This window comes from Mesoplodon bidens (genome assembly GCF_964165515.1).
Source record: "Mesoplodon bidens genome assembly, chromosome: X".
NCBI lineage: Eukaryota > Metazoa > Chordata > Mammalia > Artiodactyla > Ziphiidae > Mesoplodon > Mesoplodon bidens.
In genome coordinates, this window is record NC_138163.1 from 131,666,358 (window position 1) to 131,685,496 (window position 19,139).

Sequence of the window (19,139 nt, forward strand, 5' to 3'; positions counted from 1 at the left end):
ACGTTATTAATAGCTATTTGAACGAATGAATGGACTCATCCTGGGAGGGGGTGACAGAAAGAAGTCATAAGTCAGTTAGTCAAAGGGCAAGATGTGCAAAGGGTACTAATTCAAAAGGAAAACAGAAGAACTATTACTTGGTTGGAGGTTACGAAGAAGGCTCAGCTTCCTGAATCCTACCTATATCTACTGCCGAAGTTAATTCTGCCTAACGTTGTACATGAAGATAGCGCAAACGGCATTCTGGACCAGAATTTTGGTTTAGACTATAGAGTGGAAAATGAGGGGAATTCCCTGGCAGTCCAGTGGTTAGGACTCCACGCTTTCACTGCCGAGGGCCCGGGTTCAGTCCCTGGTTGGGGAGCTAAGATCCTTCAAGCCTTGTGGCACGGCCCCCGCCCCCCCCAATATATATATATATTTATTTAATACATATTTTATTTTAATGCTTTAAAATTAATGTGTAACATAAAATTGAGACGCAATTATAAATACGGTGGAAAGATTAGGGAAAGTTCACCAGAAGGCAGCAGGTTAATTTCAAGTTGAATGGTGAAATAAGCTACTTGTGATAACTGGTTATCTATTTCCCTCAGCTAAGCAGGATTTAATTAATTCCATTATTTTCTGCAGCAGAAACAGTTGATAAAGACATGGATTGTTCTTCCATGGATTTCCTATGTACAGGCTTCGAAATTTATTTATTTTTTAAATTAAGATGAATGGATAAAGAAGATGTGGCACATATATACAGTGGAATATTACTCAGCCATAAAAAGAAACGAAATTGAGTTATTTGTAGTGAGGTGGATGGACCTAGAGTCTGTCATACAGAGTGAAGTAAGTCAGAAAGAGAAAAACAAATACCGTATGCTAACACACATGTGTGGAATCTAAGAAAAAAAAAAAGGTCATGAAGAACCTAGTGGCAGGACAGGAATAAAGACACAGACGTAGAGAATGTAGTTGAGGACACGGAGGGGGGAAGGGTAAGCTGCGACGAAGTGAGAGAGTGGCATGGACATATATACACTACCCAATGTAAAATAGATAGCTAGTGGGAAGCAGCCACATAGCACAGGGAGATCAGCTCGGTGCTTTGTGACCACCTAGAGGGGTGGGATAGGGAGGGTGGGAGGGAGATGCAAGAGGGAGGAGATATGGGGATATATGTATACGTATAGCTGATTCACTTTGTTATACAGCAGAAACTAACACACCATTGTAAAGCAATTATACTCCAATAAAGATGTTAAAAAAATAAAATAAAAATGAAAAAAATAAAAATGAAAAAATTTTAATACAGTTCTAAAGGTTACTTTCCAATTTTTGAAATGAAAAAGTGAGAGGGGTAGGCTAAGGAATAGGTAGAATAAAAAGTGTCCAACTGAGTGATGTTCAAGTTGTTATGAATAAAAATTCAGTTCAAAAGGTAAGACTCCAACTCTTTGATCTTTCAAAGCTGAAAAGCTATTTCTGTAATCTGACTTGAAAGTTTTATCATAGTTTTTGGACTGCCAGAGGGGAAACTTGCACTGAAATCCATAAAACCAAACTGAAAACTATTCTCACAGACACACACACACACCTATCTACTCAAACACCTGTCCTGCACCTCTATACACCCAAACACACACACGCACGCACACCCCCCCCCCAAATCAACCACTTTCACGGCAGAGATAAAATCAGGTTAGAGGAGAAATAACGTAATAATATCCACGTATTTTGATCCCTGTGAAGATTCCTAAATATTTGGAAGAGATAAGGAATCACCTGAACATAGCTAATTTCTCAATTTCAAGAACAGTTAACACAATTATGAATGGTGATAATCAGTCCAAGAGAACAAACTTTTCCATTGCCAAATGGAGAGTAATCCAGGAGGAATAAATCAGTGTGACATCTTGAGTAGCTCAGAAATAACATTCAGAGAATAACTGACATTTAGAAATATATAAAAAAGGAACAGAAATGAAAATTGTCTTTCCTAAGACGAATTATAATGAAAGATGAAATTCACAGCAAAAGGAATCAATCTACTGTAATGTTGCTGTAGCTGGTCATTTCAGTATTGTCAGTTTTTTTTTTTCTGAAACATAATTTCTTTTGGGATCAGACTAATATCAGCTGGGCTGAGGGGTCTGTGTTAATTTTAATGTCTAAGGCAACTGCATTAGTTGCTGGATTTTACTAGAAGCCTAATACTGTGGTGGCGGTTCATCTGACCCTCCTGTCTTTCATGTCAGTCAGATCCCTCCAGCCAATCCACTTACATAAAGTATGGTGGAACTGAGACTCAGGAGAAGGGCAAACGTGTTCAGACTAACTCTCTGAGTCAAAAGTGAAACTCCTCAACACGTACGACAATAACAACAATAGCGCAGATATAGAAAAAGTTGAAATCAGATGCCCCAAATTGTTGACGACGACTGTCTTTGGGGGTTGGGTTTATAGGAATTTTCACTTTCTTCATCATTTATTTCTGTAACATACTTATTTTGTAATATTAGGGAATTATTAATTTTAAAAAGTGTGAAAATGGCATTATGATTATGTTTAAAAATTCTTATCTATAGGAAGTGCTTACCGAAATATTCATGGATTAAGTGCTATGATGTCTGGGCTTTGCTTCTACATACAGTTTGGAAGGAGGTGCCTAGAAACAGAGAAAAGATTGGACATGAATGGGTGTGTGATGAGTACATACTGATTCATTATATGATCGTGCCTATCTTTATATATGTTTGAAAGTTTTATAATAAAGGATGAATAAAAATGATAGGTGGTACACCTGGAAAAATAGGCTGGGGACTAAATGTCAAGGACATCAGGGACAAGGAAGTTTCATTCTCTGCTTCAGTGGTCTCCGAACCTTAGTGAGTGCGACCCTACCTGCGACAATATTATTGCACACATGCATCAGGCATATGCTTATTAATTAATTGATTTATTTAAAATGATGTACATATACCACTGTACTCTTATGCCATTATAAAACATACACAAACATAAAAAAGGCTAGATAAAAATAAACACAAGTATCATTCTAATACATTCTTCCTACACTCTAGTGGGCCTGGACCCCACTTAGGAGCAGCACATTTAGCGATTGGGGGGCTCTTGAGGTTTTCTAAGTAGTAAAGAGTTTGTTTATAAGAAACAGAAATTTACTGGAGCACCCAAAGGTAATGGGAGATTGGTTAGAAAGACCCAGAGCTATTTCACTGAGGCCTCCCGAAGAACTGAAATGGACTGGGATGGTGTTCTAACTGGACATGTGATCGAACAAGGATCATCACTTCCTTGTATGTTTCTTTTATACATATGCAATACACTCATGTATTCTGCACAGAGTCAGGATACAATATGCATATAAAACAAACAGCCCCTACATATTACCTTGGGCAATATATTTAACGCAATGCTTATAATGATAATAATATCTAACACTGAGTACTTACTCTTTGCCAGGTATTGCAGTAAGAACTTTATATACATAATTTTACTTAAAACTTGTGACAATCCTATGGAAATAGATCTTATTATTGACTTCCACATTACTAGAAGGAACTTGAGACTGAGGAAAATTGATTAGCTTTCCCAAGATGAAAGGGCTAGAAAATGGCAGAGTCCAAATTTAAATCAAGAAGTTTCTGACCCCAAACCACATGTCCTTAACTACGAAACTATATTGCCTCCATAGGGAATTAATGATAGTGTCCAAACCATAAGATCGTCGTGATGATTAAATGAGATAAGATATATGATATGTTTAGCACAATGTCTGACATAGAACACAATCCTATATTAATATGTATTTTCGTATACAGAATATTTACCAAAAATTTCCACAGTAAACATCATTAATATTTCTATCAAACACCAATATTTATAATTGTAATCAAATAATGTTTTATTATTTAAACATTATAATAACACGTCTAAACTCCTTTTGTTTGCTACCACCTATAAATATGTGTGGCTTTTGTTATTGAGTCTCTATGGAATAACTGACGAGAGAGAGCAACTGGGGACTGTGTTATGCCTACAGAAATGGAAATATTTGCACTGGGCACACTCCTGTCATATTCTAAGAAGCCACCTACATAAATAGGAGTGTGTGTAGCTTGAGCACTAAAAGAGCCACGAAGTACGTATGTACATATCAACTTTATTTTACAATTGCAGACTTTGCATCCTTTTGCTTTGACCCAAAGATACATTTTTAGAGAGACGATGGTTCTAAAAACTTCTTTGCATTCCGTCAGGTTCACTTGAAGCGGTCAAGTTTACCACTCTTTTTTTTCCCCCTCAACTTTCATATTTCTATCAGCCAATCCAGATTAGAACATCTCATAAATACTTTTATTATTTATTTAAGTATGGCTTCCATATTAGAGTAACTATCTTTCCCTGATTTTCTGGAACATTCCAGATTTGAAATTTCGTCCCAGTGTTAGGTTGTCATTGCAAATTTGGTTGGAAGCATTGGCTCCCGTAGAGGTGATGCACGAAGCTCTCTGCTTTACGTTCCTGGACCTGCATTTACTTGTGAGGATCATTAAATGCTCCTTTTTATAATTTTGCAAATACTTTACTAAATGTTCTGTCACCCTGAAGGGAATTCTAGAGAGATGGTGTCTTTGGTTTGTATATTTTAACATTGAGTCAAAGCAGATCTCTCTTTTCATCAAACAATTTAATTTTGGTATTATTAACTCCTTTCCTTGTGTGCAATTAGACAGTCCCTAAGTAGGTATTACCCAGGAACCCACCCATCATTCCCTCTGTTCTTCTATTTGGGAAGTATTTTAATTCTAGAAACATCATGAAGAGCATTTGTGTTGACACAATAGAATCCACTCCCACCCCATTTCTAGCCCAAATGGCGTAAGCCAAAATGAAATATGTAGGATTCCTGGAAAAAAGCATCAGATAACCAAACACTATGAGCAAAAAATTAATTTATTATATATATTCTCTAATAATTCATAATAGCTTTTTGAATTTTAAATGTCTCTTTGCTATTTCCAATGCTTAAAAATCATAGTTTTAAAACATAAGTACTGTTTTATATACATTGTGATTTTTCTTTTCTTTTCTTTTCTTTTTTACTTCTAAATATGAATGATATGGTCTCCAAGTATCCACTTGGAAGGAAAGGGGATAGGATTCATTGTTTTGCTCCAACACAGCAGAATTTAAAGTTTCACATCACATACCTGTAGTTTCGACTATATGAAAAATAGCCAAATATCACCACTTTCTTGTATATTTCTTTTACATGTATATATATGTATAATATAAACAGAATACATCTGGATTAGTACATTTCAACTTTTCAATGTGACTTTTATCTCCTATTTCATATAAAATAACAAAATATACAGAGAGAAGAAAGGAGACATCTGTTCATCGTACACATAAAGTAAATAAAAGTTCATGTATGGCTTTGCAAAGGTAGATTATGACGTGACTTTCATACTTTATTTATTTAAAAGCATCTTGAGAGAACGTGTTAGTGTGCTTACGAGAGCGGCCATGGTGGTTGAATGTCGCATTGAGAGTCCAACATTGGGATCCCCAGTGGTCTTTCCAGTGGCTGCCTCGGCAGCTTTCAGGAGACAGATGTAGTTTATGACCACTTCGTCGATCTTCGCTACAATTTCCTGCCGCTGTGTTTCTGAGTTCACAACTTTAACTAATCGCATGCAGGCTTCTGTTAGGCAACAGAGCACTTGAAAGCTGGAAGTCATAGCTAGGAGCATCTCCTCTGGACTCTTCTCGGCCATTGCCATTTTCCTGCAGGCACTCCCCAACTGTCTGGACTCAATGGACAACAGCTGCTTATACTGAGAAAGTGTCAGGTCATACGCTTCAAGGTGCGACTCCCCTTTCTTCCCCTTGGTTGCCCTGACAAGGCAGAGCAGCTCATTGGCATCATTTTGGGCTGCGAGGAACCCATCGGGCATTGCATATGTGCTCTCCTTAAGGGCATTTATCCTTGCAATCCGGGCATCAAAAGCCAGGTTGCTGAAGTCCACATCATCTGGGCCACTCAAGTCTTCGGCCCAGACCTTCAGAACTGAACCTCTGGACAGCTCCCCTCCTTGCTTCTGAATTCCGACAGCCACGGGTGGGCTGCTTGGGTCTGGCATGGCTTGAGTCATCTGTGGTCGAAAGAGGCAGGAGACTTGGTGATTGACCTCTCTCTCCTCCTCATCCTCATCACCATCTTCATCCTGCCCTCGGTTCAGGAAGCAGTAGCTGAAAGGTCCCCGGCATCTCCAATTGCTGCCTTCCAGCTTCCGCAAGGGCAATGTCCTATACAGCTTTGAGTTTTTGTGAGCCGCTGGGGACCTTTTGTGAACTTTCCCCTCAGAGCTAAAGTGCATCGAGCTTTGGGAAAAACTTTTGGTGAGCTTCTTCCCTAGGGGGAGTTCTGCTCGCCTTTCTGAACTGGCTTCCTGTGCTTCTGTGATACCTGGACACTTTAAGCTGACTGCACCTTTGCTTCTCTCTTGGAAGGTCTCCAAACTTACAGATCCCGAGAGGATACTGCTGCTACGTCTCAGAGCCCTCTGGCTGGGGGGTGTCCTGAGGCTCCCCCCTCGCAGATCCAGTGGCCACCAGCTCACAGCCTCTCCGTTGGCCTGGTTTGCTTGGGAGAAATCATTAGGGTCTTGATTTGGAATTGGCACCTTTGATTCCGAGTGAATGTTTGATGGTAGCAGGGTGGGATCAGCTTCAAGATGCTGAGACCAAGCTGAAGGCATGCCTCCTTGTCTCTCCTTCCCAGGCTCTGTCAAAGCTACACTAGGGGTAGTAGGAAAACAGAGAGAATCATTAAGCACCTCATGGGTGGTCATTTTTACTAAATCTCTATGTGATGTCTGTCATCTCCCAAGGATGTACTCTAGAAGAGCTGCCATCTGCCAGGGTCGACCTGCTTTCCAAAGACGGCCTCCTGAATCTTTTAATAGATTTCAGTTTTAATATATTTTAAGAAATACTAGAATCTCTTATTCCTGAAACTATTGATTCATTTGGCATTGTCTAGAGATCACAAATATTTTGAGGGAGACAGTGGAATTTTATGAATTGCCTTGTTCCCAATATTTATCTATTAAAGCTTAGACATAATGAGCAAACACAACTTACATATAGATTATTCAAACATATTTATGACATTTAAGTTCCATTTCAAGGAGTTAGGTTAATCCTGGCATCGGTGACCTTCGTAAAAAGAAGTGGCCTAATTTAATTAATGCAAATTAGGTATATTCACCTTTTAAAGAGGACCCCATGAGGTTTGCCTGGTACAGGGTTTGAAGTTGAGACACTGGGAAAGCCCCAGAAAAGTTGTCATGTGAGGACAATGATCTCCACCTCACAGAATTTTTGTGAGAAGCAAGAGGTAAGTTAGGTGAAAGCTCTTTGTAAACTGCAAAGTGTTCTTTAATGAGTTTAGAGGTAAAGATGCTAGTTGGGAGATGAGTTTAGTAACATTCATAGATGGGTTTCCCAAGGCAGGTGAAGCCAGTGGTGAGGTTTTTTTTGTTTTTTTTTTTTTTGCGGTACACGGGCCTCTCACTGTTGTGGCCTCTCCCGTTGCGGAGCACAGGCTCCGGACGCGCAGGCTCAGCGGCCATGGCTCACGGGCCCAGCCGCTCTGCAGCATGTGGGATCTTCCCGGACCGGGGCACGAACCCGTGTCCCCTGCATCGGCAGGTGGACTCTCAACCACTGCGCCACCAGGGAAGCCCCAGTGGTGAGTTTTGAGAAAGGAGATAATCTTCAAACGGCGGGAATGGAAATTAACCAATATAAGGTCTCACTAACATTTACTGACCTGTATGGAAAAGACACTACTGAGGATATAGTTTGAAATCGGAAAGTATGAACTAGCCTCTGCTTTTGCCACACGACAGCCGGCCAAGTGGATCTCGGAGACGGATAGGTGCCCACTGGGTGGCAGAATGGTGAAGGCGGGCACAGAAGGTGGTTGTGTTCGTGTTTCTACCTGGTGTCAATATTTTATTATTTGGGGGAAAATAAAGCAGCTCATCGTGCACCCCCCCCCCCAAACCTTTTAGACACTGCGGTAGGCCAGATACTTCAGAATCCTCATCTAGGAGAGCCTTACAGAGTAGGGAGGGCTCTGGAAGTATTGCTGAGAGGCAAAGGATCTTCCCCAATCCCTCCCGCCTCCCAGATTCCCTGCTCTATTTTCCTTCCTTGCCTCTCAAAAAGGAAATGGCAAAATGAGAAATTCGACGTCTTGAGAAGGAAATCAAACTTTTGTGATTCCAGGCAATACGATCTTATAACTAAAAGTTGCACTGGGTGCTGCTAAAAGTCTACATTTAGAATTTAGGGAAAAAATGTTGCTCCATCAAATTCTAAAAGCAAGACAGAGCAGGAAGCTAAGGGCCAAAAATGCCATTTCCACTATTGTCCAGACCTAGAAACTTCAGTATTTATTCAACACTGGGGGAACAATGATTGACACTTAACCTGGCCACAGTTCTGCAGCCTTTTAAAAAAACCCTTTTCCTTTTCTTCCAGACTTTCTATTTTTAGGTTTGTTATAAATTTGGTTTACGTGCTCCTGGCGGGTAATGCAGAGCGCTAAATCCGTCACTGCTGTACCTGTGGTTTCCTTAATCTTGGGGAGTCGATGACATCCGTCTCTCAAAGTGCCAAAGAGGGGTTCGGCATTAATGGCCGTGTGCAGGGCAGGCACTGTCATCCGCGGACACATCCCTTCTGTCTGTGCGTGTAATTCCTTAAAGGCGGCTCCGTGGTTGGGAAGCCCGGTGGCTCTCTCCTCGGAAGGAATGTAACTCACGCCTTTCCCAGAAGCCTCAGGAATCAGGTGCTTCCCCATGGAGGGGCAGAGGGGAGACTCCACCGGAGTGGCGCAGGTGCTGCTGCTGCTACCCGTGCCACAGCCTGCATCCACCGAGGAGCCTTGAGAGCTCTGCAGAGAGAAGTGGCCCTCGCTCTGCAACGACGACATCCGCTTGGCCAAGTGGTAGTCACAAAGGCGGCCCACGCTCTCCTCCGCCTCGGGGAGCTTGGAAGGATGGTCACAGGCGGACGGGTCAGCATCGTCCGGGTTACCTAAGTCTTTGGCTGAGGACACACAGGTCACCTCTGTTAAGAAGTGGTCCCGCTGGCCAAGTCCTGAAACCTCGATGGCTTCTCCATCAGGAGCCCCATCATCCTTCCCTTCGGCCTCTGTGGTTCCCACAGCCAAAGCTCTGGGAAAGGTTATCCCTGTTGCTGCTTCCAATCCACTTTTTTCAGCCATAGGCCCCTCACTGGCCACATACCATCTTTGGCTGTCCTTGCGAAAGGCAGTTCTCTCCAGGTTAAAAGTGCTCAGGTGTTGACTGTCCCTTGAAGACACACTAGCAAATTTACCTTTGGCGTCCTCCTCCACCTCTGCCGTCTTGGTCCCCTGCTGTTTTTTCCCTGGCATGCTCCCATTAAGGGATGCTTTCCCCTCCCCATCGGCCGGCTGGCTTTTCCTTTTGCTGGTGCAGGAATATGCCATCGGCCCAATGTGCAGTTTGCCAAAATAGTCAGTGACTGACTTCGTCTCCATGGTTTCGGGCTCCATCTCCACGTGGCCCGAGTGAAGTATCTGCTTGGAAGGCACAACTTTGGCCGGGAGGTCGCTCACTGGACGGGCAGTGAGGGCGTGGGAGGCTTTCGGGGGCAAGGCCCCAGCTGGGCTTTTGGAAGTGGGGAACTCTGTCTGCTCTTCCGCAAGGGGGTGGTAGCCTTCGTGAGTGGCCAAGAACATGCGGGAGAGGTTTTCTGACTGCTTCTGGGCCGTGGCCAGTTCAGAACTCTCCGTCATTTCCGAAGAGTTAGTTTCATTGCCCGAGTCTGACGAGGACTCGGGACTATAAGCCCGCAAGATGGCTACACCTGCAGGCCGTAAAAAACAAGAGCCAGTTAATGGATGCATCACAGGCACCAGGAGACATGTAAGAAAATGGGGCTCATTATTATTAAAAAAAAAAATACCAACTTTTTCCCTTGTCAGTAAGGACTCAGTTTATTGCACAGTTTTTCCGGAAATGGGGGGGAAAAAACGTGCCACGTGTTTTAAAAAAAGAACGACCAAGGACACCACACACACAAAAACCCCACGATGGTAGTTTCAGCACGTTTAGGAAACGGGACATGCGTGACATGAAGGACACATGACAGGACTCCAAGGGCGGATGGCTTGAAAGGATGAAATGATATGGCTATCAGTGAATAAATGTAACAATCGTGAAAGAACCTGAATTGTCACTGGTCTGCTGATCTTCTGACACGGACAGAGCTTCTAGAGTGTCCAGCGTGGAAACGACGGTGTTATCCAGGCCCTTCTCACACTTGCCCTCGGCGCCGGTGGGCACAGTGTCGATCAGGGACACGGGGATCTCGTCGCTCTGCAGGGCGCCGCCTGCCTCCTTGTCCCCCAGGAAGGAAGCGGCCTGGCTCTGAGAGTCCTCCTCGTCGGAACTATCTCTGAAGCCAGGTGGAGGCGCGGCAATCGCCATGTTCAAGGAACGCAATAGGAAGTCGTCCTCGTTGTCGTCCCCTTCGGGCGGGGGCAGGGACGTCAGGTCAATGATGTCATCGCTTGACCCAGACAGGTTGAGGATGGCCGGCTGGTTCATGTCTCCCACCACGAGGTCCTCCTCGCAGCTCACGTCATCCTCGTCCTCCGCGTCGTCGGTGTTCTCCGCGTAACAGATGTCATGCAAGAGGGGCTCCTCTATGCCCTGGGCAGCCTCGAAGTTCTTCACGTCGCCTATGTTTGCGTACACAGAATTGGCCACGAACTGGATGCCCTCGGCATCTGGAGTGAGATCCAGGCTCTTCGTGTCATTGGCACCGCTGATGTAGAGATTCCTCTGCTTTTCCAGCAGTTCTGGACTCTGGTCCAGCAGTCTTTCATAGCCGAGAGTCGGGGGAGTGATGCCATCATCCAAGGCGAGATCTCCAAAAATAAAGGACACTTTAGCTCCTCTTGGAGGCTCCTGTGCTTTCTTTAGAGCTTCTGGTCCTGAGAGAGTCAACAGGGACCGCTGAGCTAGACTTCTGTAGTCTGCCTTGCACGGAGCATCTCCCGGCTGGGTCAGCTGCTGGCTGAGTTCGTCTGAGTTATAGGTGTTGTCCATATACAGGTGCCGGTGGTGGTCTTTTGGACACAAGGTGCCGTCTGGAATCTCAACCGCCTTCTGCTTTGCATCTATATATGTTATCTGTGCTTCCTGCTCCCCTTCGTCAATGAATGTGGTCACCTGGGGCACACAGTTCCAATCGGGGCCAAGGAGGTTATGCTTTCCTTTATTTTCAGTTCCTAAAGAGAAAGAGTCATGCAAAGACACATTACTGTGCTGTCTGGTTTCTGGGGGGCCTTGTCTCTGTTTCTTAACTTAATGGCTTGTAGCACCACTTTTGTGAATACGGTTGTTATTCAGCTTTCCAAATACGGTAGCGGTCGATTTAGGCTTCAGCTGCAAGGATTTCTTGGTTAGGAGAATTGATACTGCAGAAAATAGAATTGCTATTTGATAAAATAGAATACCATCCGAGAGTAGGGAACTACAGCTTACTTCCATCTGATCTCTGATTCTAGCATTAAAAGGCCTCATTTATGGCTATAAATGTGAATATACAACATGCCTTTAAAAATCCTTAAAGGCGATAGTCCAACAGGCTGTTATTCCAGAAAACAGATTGCCCTTTTCTTTGGAAAGTGAGATCTAACATTTCCCGGTTTGTATAGGGAGATGTTGGACGTTTTCCTCATTGAGTTAAGAGAAGGTCAAGGATCCTCATACTTCTACCACGTATTTTAGGAAATACTGTAATGATAAGGTAATAATAAATATATACATATAATGTATATTAATAAAAACTGTAATACTACATATTGCAGTGGTGGCACCAAAACTTCTCTCTTTAGCCTTTTCCTGTCCTTGTGGGTGCGCATATTTTTTACGCATAAATGCCAGTACGCATGCCTGTAAGTACACACGCACACACAGGTAGGACGTAGAAGGTGGAGCATTCGCAGGTAATGTACCCTCTCTGCTATTTCTACACATAGTTAATATTTTGATGAATTTCCATTTTTACTTGTATCGTGAAAACTCCCGAAGATGTGTTTGTTGTTCTTCAAAATTGCAAAACTCTAATTTAAATATCATTGTTTTGTTTGATCTTCAAGGGTCTTCCAATAGAGAAGTCGGCTGTGGAGATTTTGCTCTGATATTTACCAAGACAGGGCAGCGAGTCATTGTGTCAATATTGCTTTGTCAATTCCAGAGGTGACATTTTGAGGAAATGTTAGGGTCACAAATTGTCCCATTTGTTTCCTCAAATTGCCCTCTGGCCCAAGTTTGAATAATACTGAAATCAGATATACAAGAGATACGGGAAAAAAATCAGTTTCACTGAAGAGGTTTTGGCTCTCTCCCAAATATACAATGGACTCAGTGCTGCACAGTGTTCCGAGTCATTTTACTCAATACATATATTTTTATGAATAGCAGGTAAAGATAAAATTTTGAAGACACTGAGTTACACACCAGCCATATTTACGTGCTACGTTATAACAAGTACACCTGTCGGGGTTCAGCACTGTTTTATTAACAATGACATGGATTATGACTGGCTCTGTGTGTGAGTGTGAGTGTGTGTGTGTGTGTGTGTGTGTGTGTGTGAGGAGTGTGGATTGCTGGGAGGAGGGAGAGTGGTTCAGCAAAGTTGTGAGACGGCTCTGGGTTTAAACCAGGGCTTGGCAAATTTTCTCTGTAAAGGGAGGGCCAGATAGTAAATATTTTAGGTTTTGTGGGCCAACAGCTCAGTTGAGCAACTACTCAACTCTGCTGTTGTAACACGAAAGGAGCCACAGATGACACATAAGCAAGTGGATGTGGTGACTTGAATGGTGACCCCCCCAAAAGCTAAGAATGTGACTTTATTTGGAAAGAGTCTTTGCAGATATAATTAAGGATCTTGAGATGAGATCACCCTGAATTATCTGCGTAGGGCCCTAAAATCCAATGGTAAGTGCCCTTATAAGAGAAAAGCAGAGGGAAATTTGGGCCACACAGAGAAGGAGGGAAGACCGTGAGAAGACAGAGGCAGAGACTAGAGTCATGCAGCTACAAGGAATGCTGATGGCCACTAGCAACAGCGAGAGGCAAAGACTCCCTGGAACCTCTGGAGGGGGCGTGGCCCTGCCAATGCCTCGATTTTGGACCTCTAGCCCCCCAAACTGTGAGAGGACAAGTTTCTGTTATGTTGTCCCCAAGCTTGTGATACTTTGTTACGGCTGCCCTAGGAACCTAATACAATGTACAAGTTTCACCGAAACTTTATTCAGAAGAACAAGATTTGATCCATGGGCCATACTTTGCCCACCCCTGGTTTAGACCAACAAGAAATCTGAATAGGTCAGCAGGCTAAAAGTTAATAGACTTTCCTAAGGCTCAGAGATGCTTAGCTATGTGGGTTCAGGGATTTTGAAAGTACCTGAAGGGTTAATTTTCAAGATAGTGAAAGAAGAAATAGGGGCTTACTGTTCCTGGTGAGAGATCTTGACGAAGGCCTTTGATCAATTTGCGACAAGAAGAAAATACATACTCACTCTTGGCTTCCTTCCAGGACGGTGTACTGATTTGGCTTCTGGAATGATTTTTGGGAACACAGAAGGATGTCTCCTTCTAGGGATGAGCTGGCCTCAACAGACTTTGCTCTGTATAGTTTTTGAGTCTCAGGAGATCTCTGGGGAATTTCTGAGGAGAAGGGAGCCCTTTCAGCCATTAGAGGATGCTAAGTCCCGAGCTGCAGCTCTCCTTGGGTCAACCAGTTGCTTTTCTGGAGTGTGCCATCTCTCTCACTCACCCTCCCTTATTAAACACGCACACGCACACACGCACTCCTGCTATTTGGAACACGTGCCCTCACCCTCATTCTCACTGTCCAACCGAGAGAAATTACCGAAAGGTTGAAGTTCCAGTCTTTCTCCACAGTAATATAATACTTTTTGGAACTAAGTTTTTCCCTCTTGAAACTTTATTCAACATCACACTGTGAGTCACTATAAAGAGGACAGAACTCAGGCCCCTCGGTTCTGTAACCATTTGTAGAATGGGAGGTTTGGCTTTCTTCTTGCACCCATACAATCTTAACAGTCCATGGGGAAAAGGCTTGATTTTTCACAAGGAACTTTAAGGTTTTAAGATTTAAGATTGTCCAGTGTGAAAGGATTGTGTTAAATTGCGGAACTGCTCTTCAGAATTTCAAGCGTCAGCGTTCAGTTGCTCTACAGCTCCTCGCTCAATGAAAACATGTGGTCGTAAAAATACTTACCACCTCCTTTTTGAACCTACTTATTTTTAATCATTTGTGTCTCTTAGAAGCAACAGACACTTCGAGGTGGGGTGGGATGAAATCTAGCCACAAGTCCCAGCTGCCTTCCAGCATGCCTTGCTCACCTCTCTTTCTCTCTGGTTTTCCTTTACCCTTTCATGGCAACTGTTTCCACTTAACCAACCGTCACAAGAAACTGCATGCCAGTCTGTCTGTGTGTGTGCCTAGCTACATATTACTGTATATTCATGGGATAATTGCTGTTTTCTGCTAAATTTAAAACTAGGGGATCTTCCTTCCCTTCTTTTCCCTTTCCCCCTTTTCTCTCAGTAACAGTGACAATACAATTTGTTCCTAAGAATGTCCCTTTCTTTTAAAAGAAACCCTAATTATGGAGCCCCTGATTATACTTTTTCATGGGTCAGTAGCTCTGGCTTGAATGGTAGGGTCTGTCCATCAGCCGTATTTCCTGAGGGTCCACTACAGATGGAGGAAAACGTTCAAACACTGAAGAAAAAGGTTCTAGAACATGCAAACTATTATATGTAGAATGGATAAACAACAAGGTCTTACTGTATAGAACAGGGAACTATATTCTATATCCTGTGATAAACCATAATAGAAAAGATAATGAAAAAGAATGTATATCTGTGTATGACTGAATCACTCTGCTGTGCAGCAGAAATTAACACATTGTAAATCAACTATATTTCCATAAAATAAATTTCAAAAAAAAAAGTTCTAAAATAAATAAAAACCATCCACCCTCAAAGGAACTATCAGTTTAACAGCTGCAGTCCTCCTTATCCTCACTTTGGAGCTATTTCTCCCTGTCAGGTCGCTGAGATGAATTATTTGGTCTTTGCCATTTTGATGCTTCTGCTAAAGAGCTAAGATGGCTTCCAGGGTCCCTTCTAGAGGCCGAAGTCCAAGGGCTGGGCAATTCTCAAGTCTTCCTGTTGTAGGGCTCCCAGAATCCTGGAAACTTAACGAGGGACCAGCCCTAAAGCTGGGGGCTCACAGCCCCTACTGGGCATTCCATCCTTAGTTCTCTGTGCCCTGACTCACCTCTAGAAGAATGAGGCAGTAAACACTTAGACAGACGTACAGGCTGAGGCCCACACCCTTCACGGTAATTAACTCACTGCTTTGGAAGCATGCACCCAACATTGCCAAGTGATGTGTAAGATATGATGGAAAAATCAACATCTTCATTAAAAAAAAACTAGACCAAATCAGAAGTAATTGGAGGGTTTTGTGTTAAATTTGGACACTAGATGTTTTTATGCGTACAATTTTAACTTTTCAAGAAATGTCCTTATTATTGTTGTGTGGTGGCGTGGGGAAGGGAGGTCGGTGCCTCGTGAGCTTAGGAAGAGAATACCTGTCTCCTGGGTCCCTGCGTTTTTCTTGTTGGCCATGTTAAATATCGACCTCCTGGAATCCACAAGCAGCCGGTAGTATCCAGCCGTTAAGCAGGCCAGGTTCATGGCATCGGAAGATTCCATCAAGAGCGTGATGGGCTGCACAAAAGAGAATGTTTTGGTTAAAACCATCCCGCCTTAAAACCTCCCTCAAGGGACAACGGCTACGTTTGTGCTTATGACATGTGAACAAACGAAGTTTTGGAGCGACTGTTTCATTGAAGAAACGCAAATGGGGGAAAGGTCAGGTACAACAGAGAGCCTGACTGAAAAACGTTCAGGTGACAACATTCTGAAAACCTAGACATTTGGAACCCTTCCCAAGTCATACTGGATTAAAAAAAAAAAAAAGACTGGCTTTGTTCCAAATAGTTAGTATTTTTAGAAGTCATAGTTAGGGAGTCAGTTACTAGTTGTGAACCCGCCATCTGAAAAAAAATCACAGGAAGATTAAGTTTGGGTTCACGGTGAAAATTCGTGTTGAAGCAAAGCAAAAATCCAGTGGCAATTACTGCTAAGGCTGAATGAAAAGTGTCAAAGAGATCCAGGAAAATGATGCTTCTAAAAGAAATTGTAAATTCAGAGGAGAGCAAAACAGATATGGGAGTTGAGAAAAGGCCCTGCCAGAACTTTCTGGAAACTATGAGGTTACCATATAACTGGACGTGGATCTTGGGCATATAGGGAAGCAATTATCCTTGTTGAGTAAGGAAGGGTGGACTTGCTGGTGCGCTCTTGTTGAAAGAGAGAGAAAGTGAGAGGGAAATAAGGGAGCAAACAACAAGCAGACACCCGGAGAGGCACAGAAACAGCGAGACGACAGGCCTCTTGCTTTCACTGCCATGGGTAGCACCCTGGCCTTGGCTGGTGAAACCTAATTTCCACCCAAGGCCCCTATACTACTTGATGTGCTGCCTTTTCCTTCCATTTCAACTGTGGTCTCCCTCCAAGCCACCCCACAATTCTTTTCAGTAGGCAGGAAACCATCCATAGGGTCTTGTCACCCATTTCTGTTGGAGATAGATTATCCCTGTTATCAGGTCTGTGATGACTGCACCCGATATACCCTTTCTTCCGCCTGTTTTCCATGACAGGCTATTGTTCTCAGCATCTTTGGTTATGGACCAGGACAGGCACGCCAAGTCTCCTCTTGGACTTTCTTTGCCACGAAGTCAAGGGCAGCGCCCTGGATTCAGCCCACGAAACGCCTGCTGCACAGCAAGCACACTGAGGCTTCCCTTTTGCTGTATAGAAGCCCTTTCCCACATTCTCCTTGACTCTCAATCCGCCCCTCCCACACCCTGGTGGGCATGAGGCTGGGAGAGGGTGAGGGGTAGGGGGAGTTCTCAGAGCACTCGTCCTAGGTCACCCTGTTTCCTCTGTGGACTCACTGTCTCTCTTTGGATCCAGTGCCTTTTCTCTACAGAAACATCAGATACATTAATGCTGCCAAAATCCAATGACTCATCTATTACATACTGGGATAAGAAGGTGGGGACAGGGGACTTGGATTACTTCCTGTCAACTTCTGTTTGGGGAGGAAATGTCTGTCCTTTGAGGACAATCTCAGATAGTTGTTTCAAATGAAATGGCTGTGATATTAAAGGGGCCAGATGTTCAGCCAGCACTAATTGCTAGAGCATGAAAAGACAGATGGACTAAAATACTCAGTTTTTCCAAAAGAATAAGCACATATGGATGCAACCTAACAAAAGGGAAAGGGGGTTCTGAACAAAGTTGGGAAAAATCTCCCTGACTGTATACAGGAGCCACAGATTCTAGAAAGTAAGCAGGGAGACATGTCCCCTACGCTCCACGTATAGTTCATGCACTCTGGAGCCAGAAGGGACTTTAGAAATGAACTCACTTGCTTTCTCACGTAGAGATGAAGAGATGGAGCCCAGAGAAAGAGAGTGATTTGTCCCCCAGTCACAGAGCTATCTAGTGAGGACTGGAGCCCTCACACCTGAGTTGGGGGGACTTTTTCTGCACCCGTTGCGCCTTCCATGCGCTGCACATGCTGAAATTTTGCCTGCTTTATAAATATCTGCAGCACTAACAGGAAGCAAGGCCATGTTCAAGGCCACGTGTCAGTGTCTGAAAGACTTACCTTCACGTCCAGCACGTGGAGCTCCACCCTCACTAAGCTCTCCTCTTCAGTAAACATCTCAATCCTATTGACGTGGCTGAAGTCAGCTAAAAGAGCCACCAGATTGGTTTTGGTGTTTATCACATGGCTTATGCCGTAGCGGGGCCCCACCAGGAGGGTCACTTCTGAGCGCTTTTCTGCCTGCTGAGAAAGAGGCGTCGACAAAATAGTAAAACTACTAGACCTCTGGGAATTCCCTGGAGGTCCAGTGGTTAGGACCCTGCACTTTCACCGCCCGGGGCCCCGGGTTCAGTCCCTGGTCAGGGAACTAAGATCCCGCAAGTCGCGTAGGGCGTCCAATAAATAAATAAAATTAAATAAAAGTACTAGACCTCTAAAGCACCAGGCAAAGTTGAACCTGAGAGTCTGTTTTCATACGATTACATTTTCTTTAGAAAGTATTCCTGGGCTACATTGTACTAAATCATCCAATGAGAAGAACCAGATATATGATTGCAGTGAGCCTCTGATAAATTATGAATAATGTAGAAAGTAAATGTTATCATAGCACATATATTCATTATCATGAGAAGCTTTTAGAAATGAGGATTTTTTTTTCTCTTTTTTAAATCATTCTGGCCCAGTGATTTAAAAGGAGGCCATGGTGAGAGCGCATTCTCTCGGCTCTTCACATTTCTTTTTCTAGGGCATTCTGCAGTGGCATTATCTAGCTTAACATTTCTTCTGATATTTTCAGACTGGGGTGCAGTCAATTAGAAATAAGGGCTGGAAAAGATTCACAGCTGATTTGCTTTTGTCATCAGACAGCTCATTCAAGACAGCCTAGACAGTGACATTTTGCAGGCCTCCGTGGCTTCCGTGAAAAAGCAAGGAAAAGAAATTACCACTAATGTTGCCTTGAACACACGGCCCCCATACAGTCGAAGGTCACTGAGGAACTTGAGATAATGGACCTTGGCTTGCAGGGCGGAGAGCTGAGGAGAGAAAAGAAACCTCAGGTGTTCATTCCATCGGGTGTGATTGTGTTCCTGCTGGACACCAGCCGAAAACAGGGGCAAACGAGAAGGATGCTTCTACTGCCAACAGATGGGGTGTGACAAGGGATCTTCATGAGGAACGAAAGTAAACTGCTCTGTATTTGGTTTCCTGATCAAGGGCTGCAACAGGACATCTAGATTTAAATCTTTTCGTTTTGGGGGGAAAATATG

General features: G+C 43.5%; 1 protein-coding gene across 2 annotated transcripts in view; it reads right to left on the minus strand.

Moving 5' to 3' along the window:
• Positions 1-5,489: 5,489 nt before the first annotated feature.
• The window catches only part of FRMPD4 (FERM and PDZ domain containing 4), a gene marked incomplete at both ends in the record, with an annotated part of 534,860 nt that continues 521,210 nt past the window's right edge, over positions 5,490-19,139 (minus strand). For both annotated transcript variants that reach the window (XM_081221698.1, XM_081221697.1), the window contains 6 exons: positions 5,490-6,814; positions 8,656-9,945; positions 10,307-11,374; positions 15,782-15,920; positions 17,932-18,114; positions 18,816-18,905. In XM_081221698.1, coding sequence (XP_081077824.1) covers positions 5,490-6,814; positions 8,656-9,945; positions 10,307-11,374; positions 15,782-15,920; positions 17,932-18,114; positions 18,816-18,905 — 4,095 coding nt within the window. The remainder of the gene's footprint in view (positions 6,815-8,655; positions 9,946-10,306; positions 11,375-15,781; positions 15,921-17,931; positions 18,115-18,815; positions 18,906-19,139) is intronic.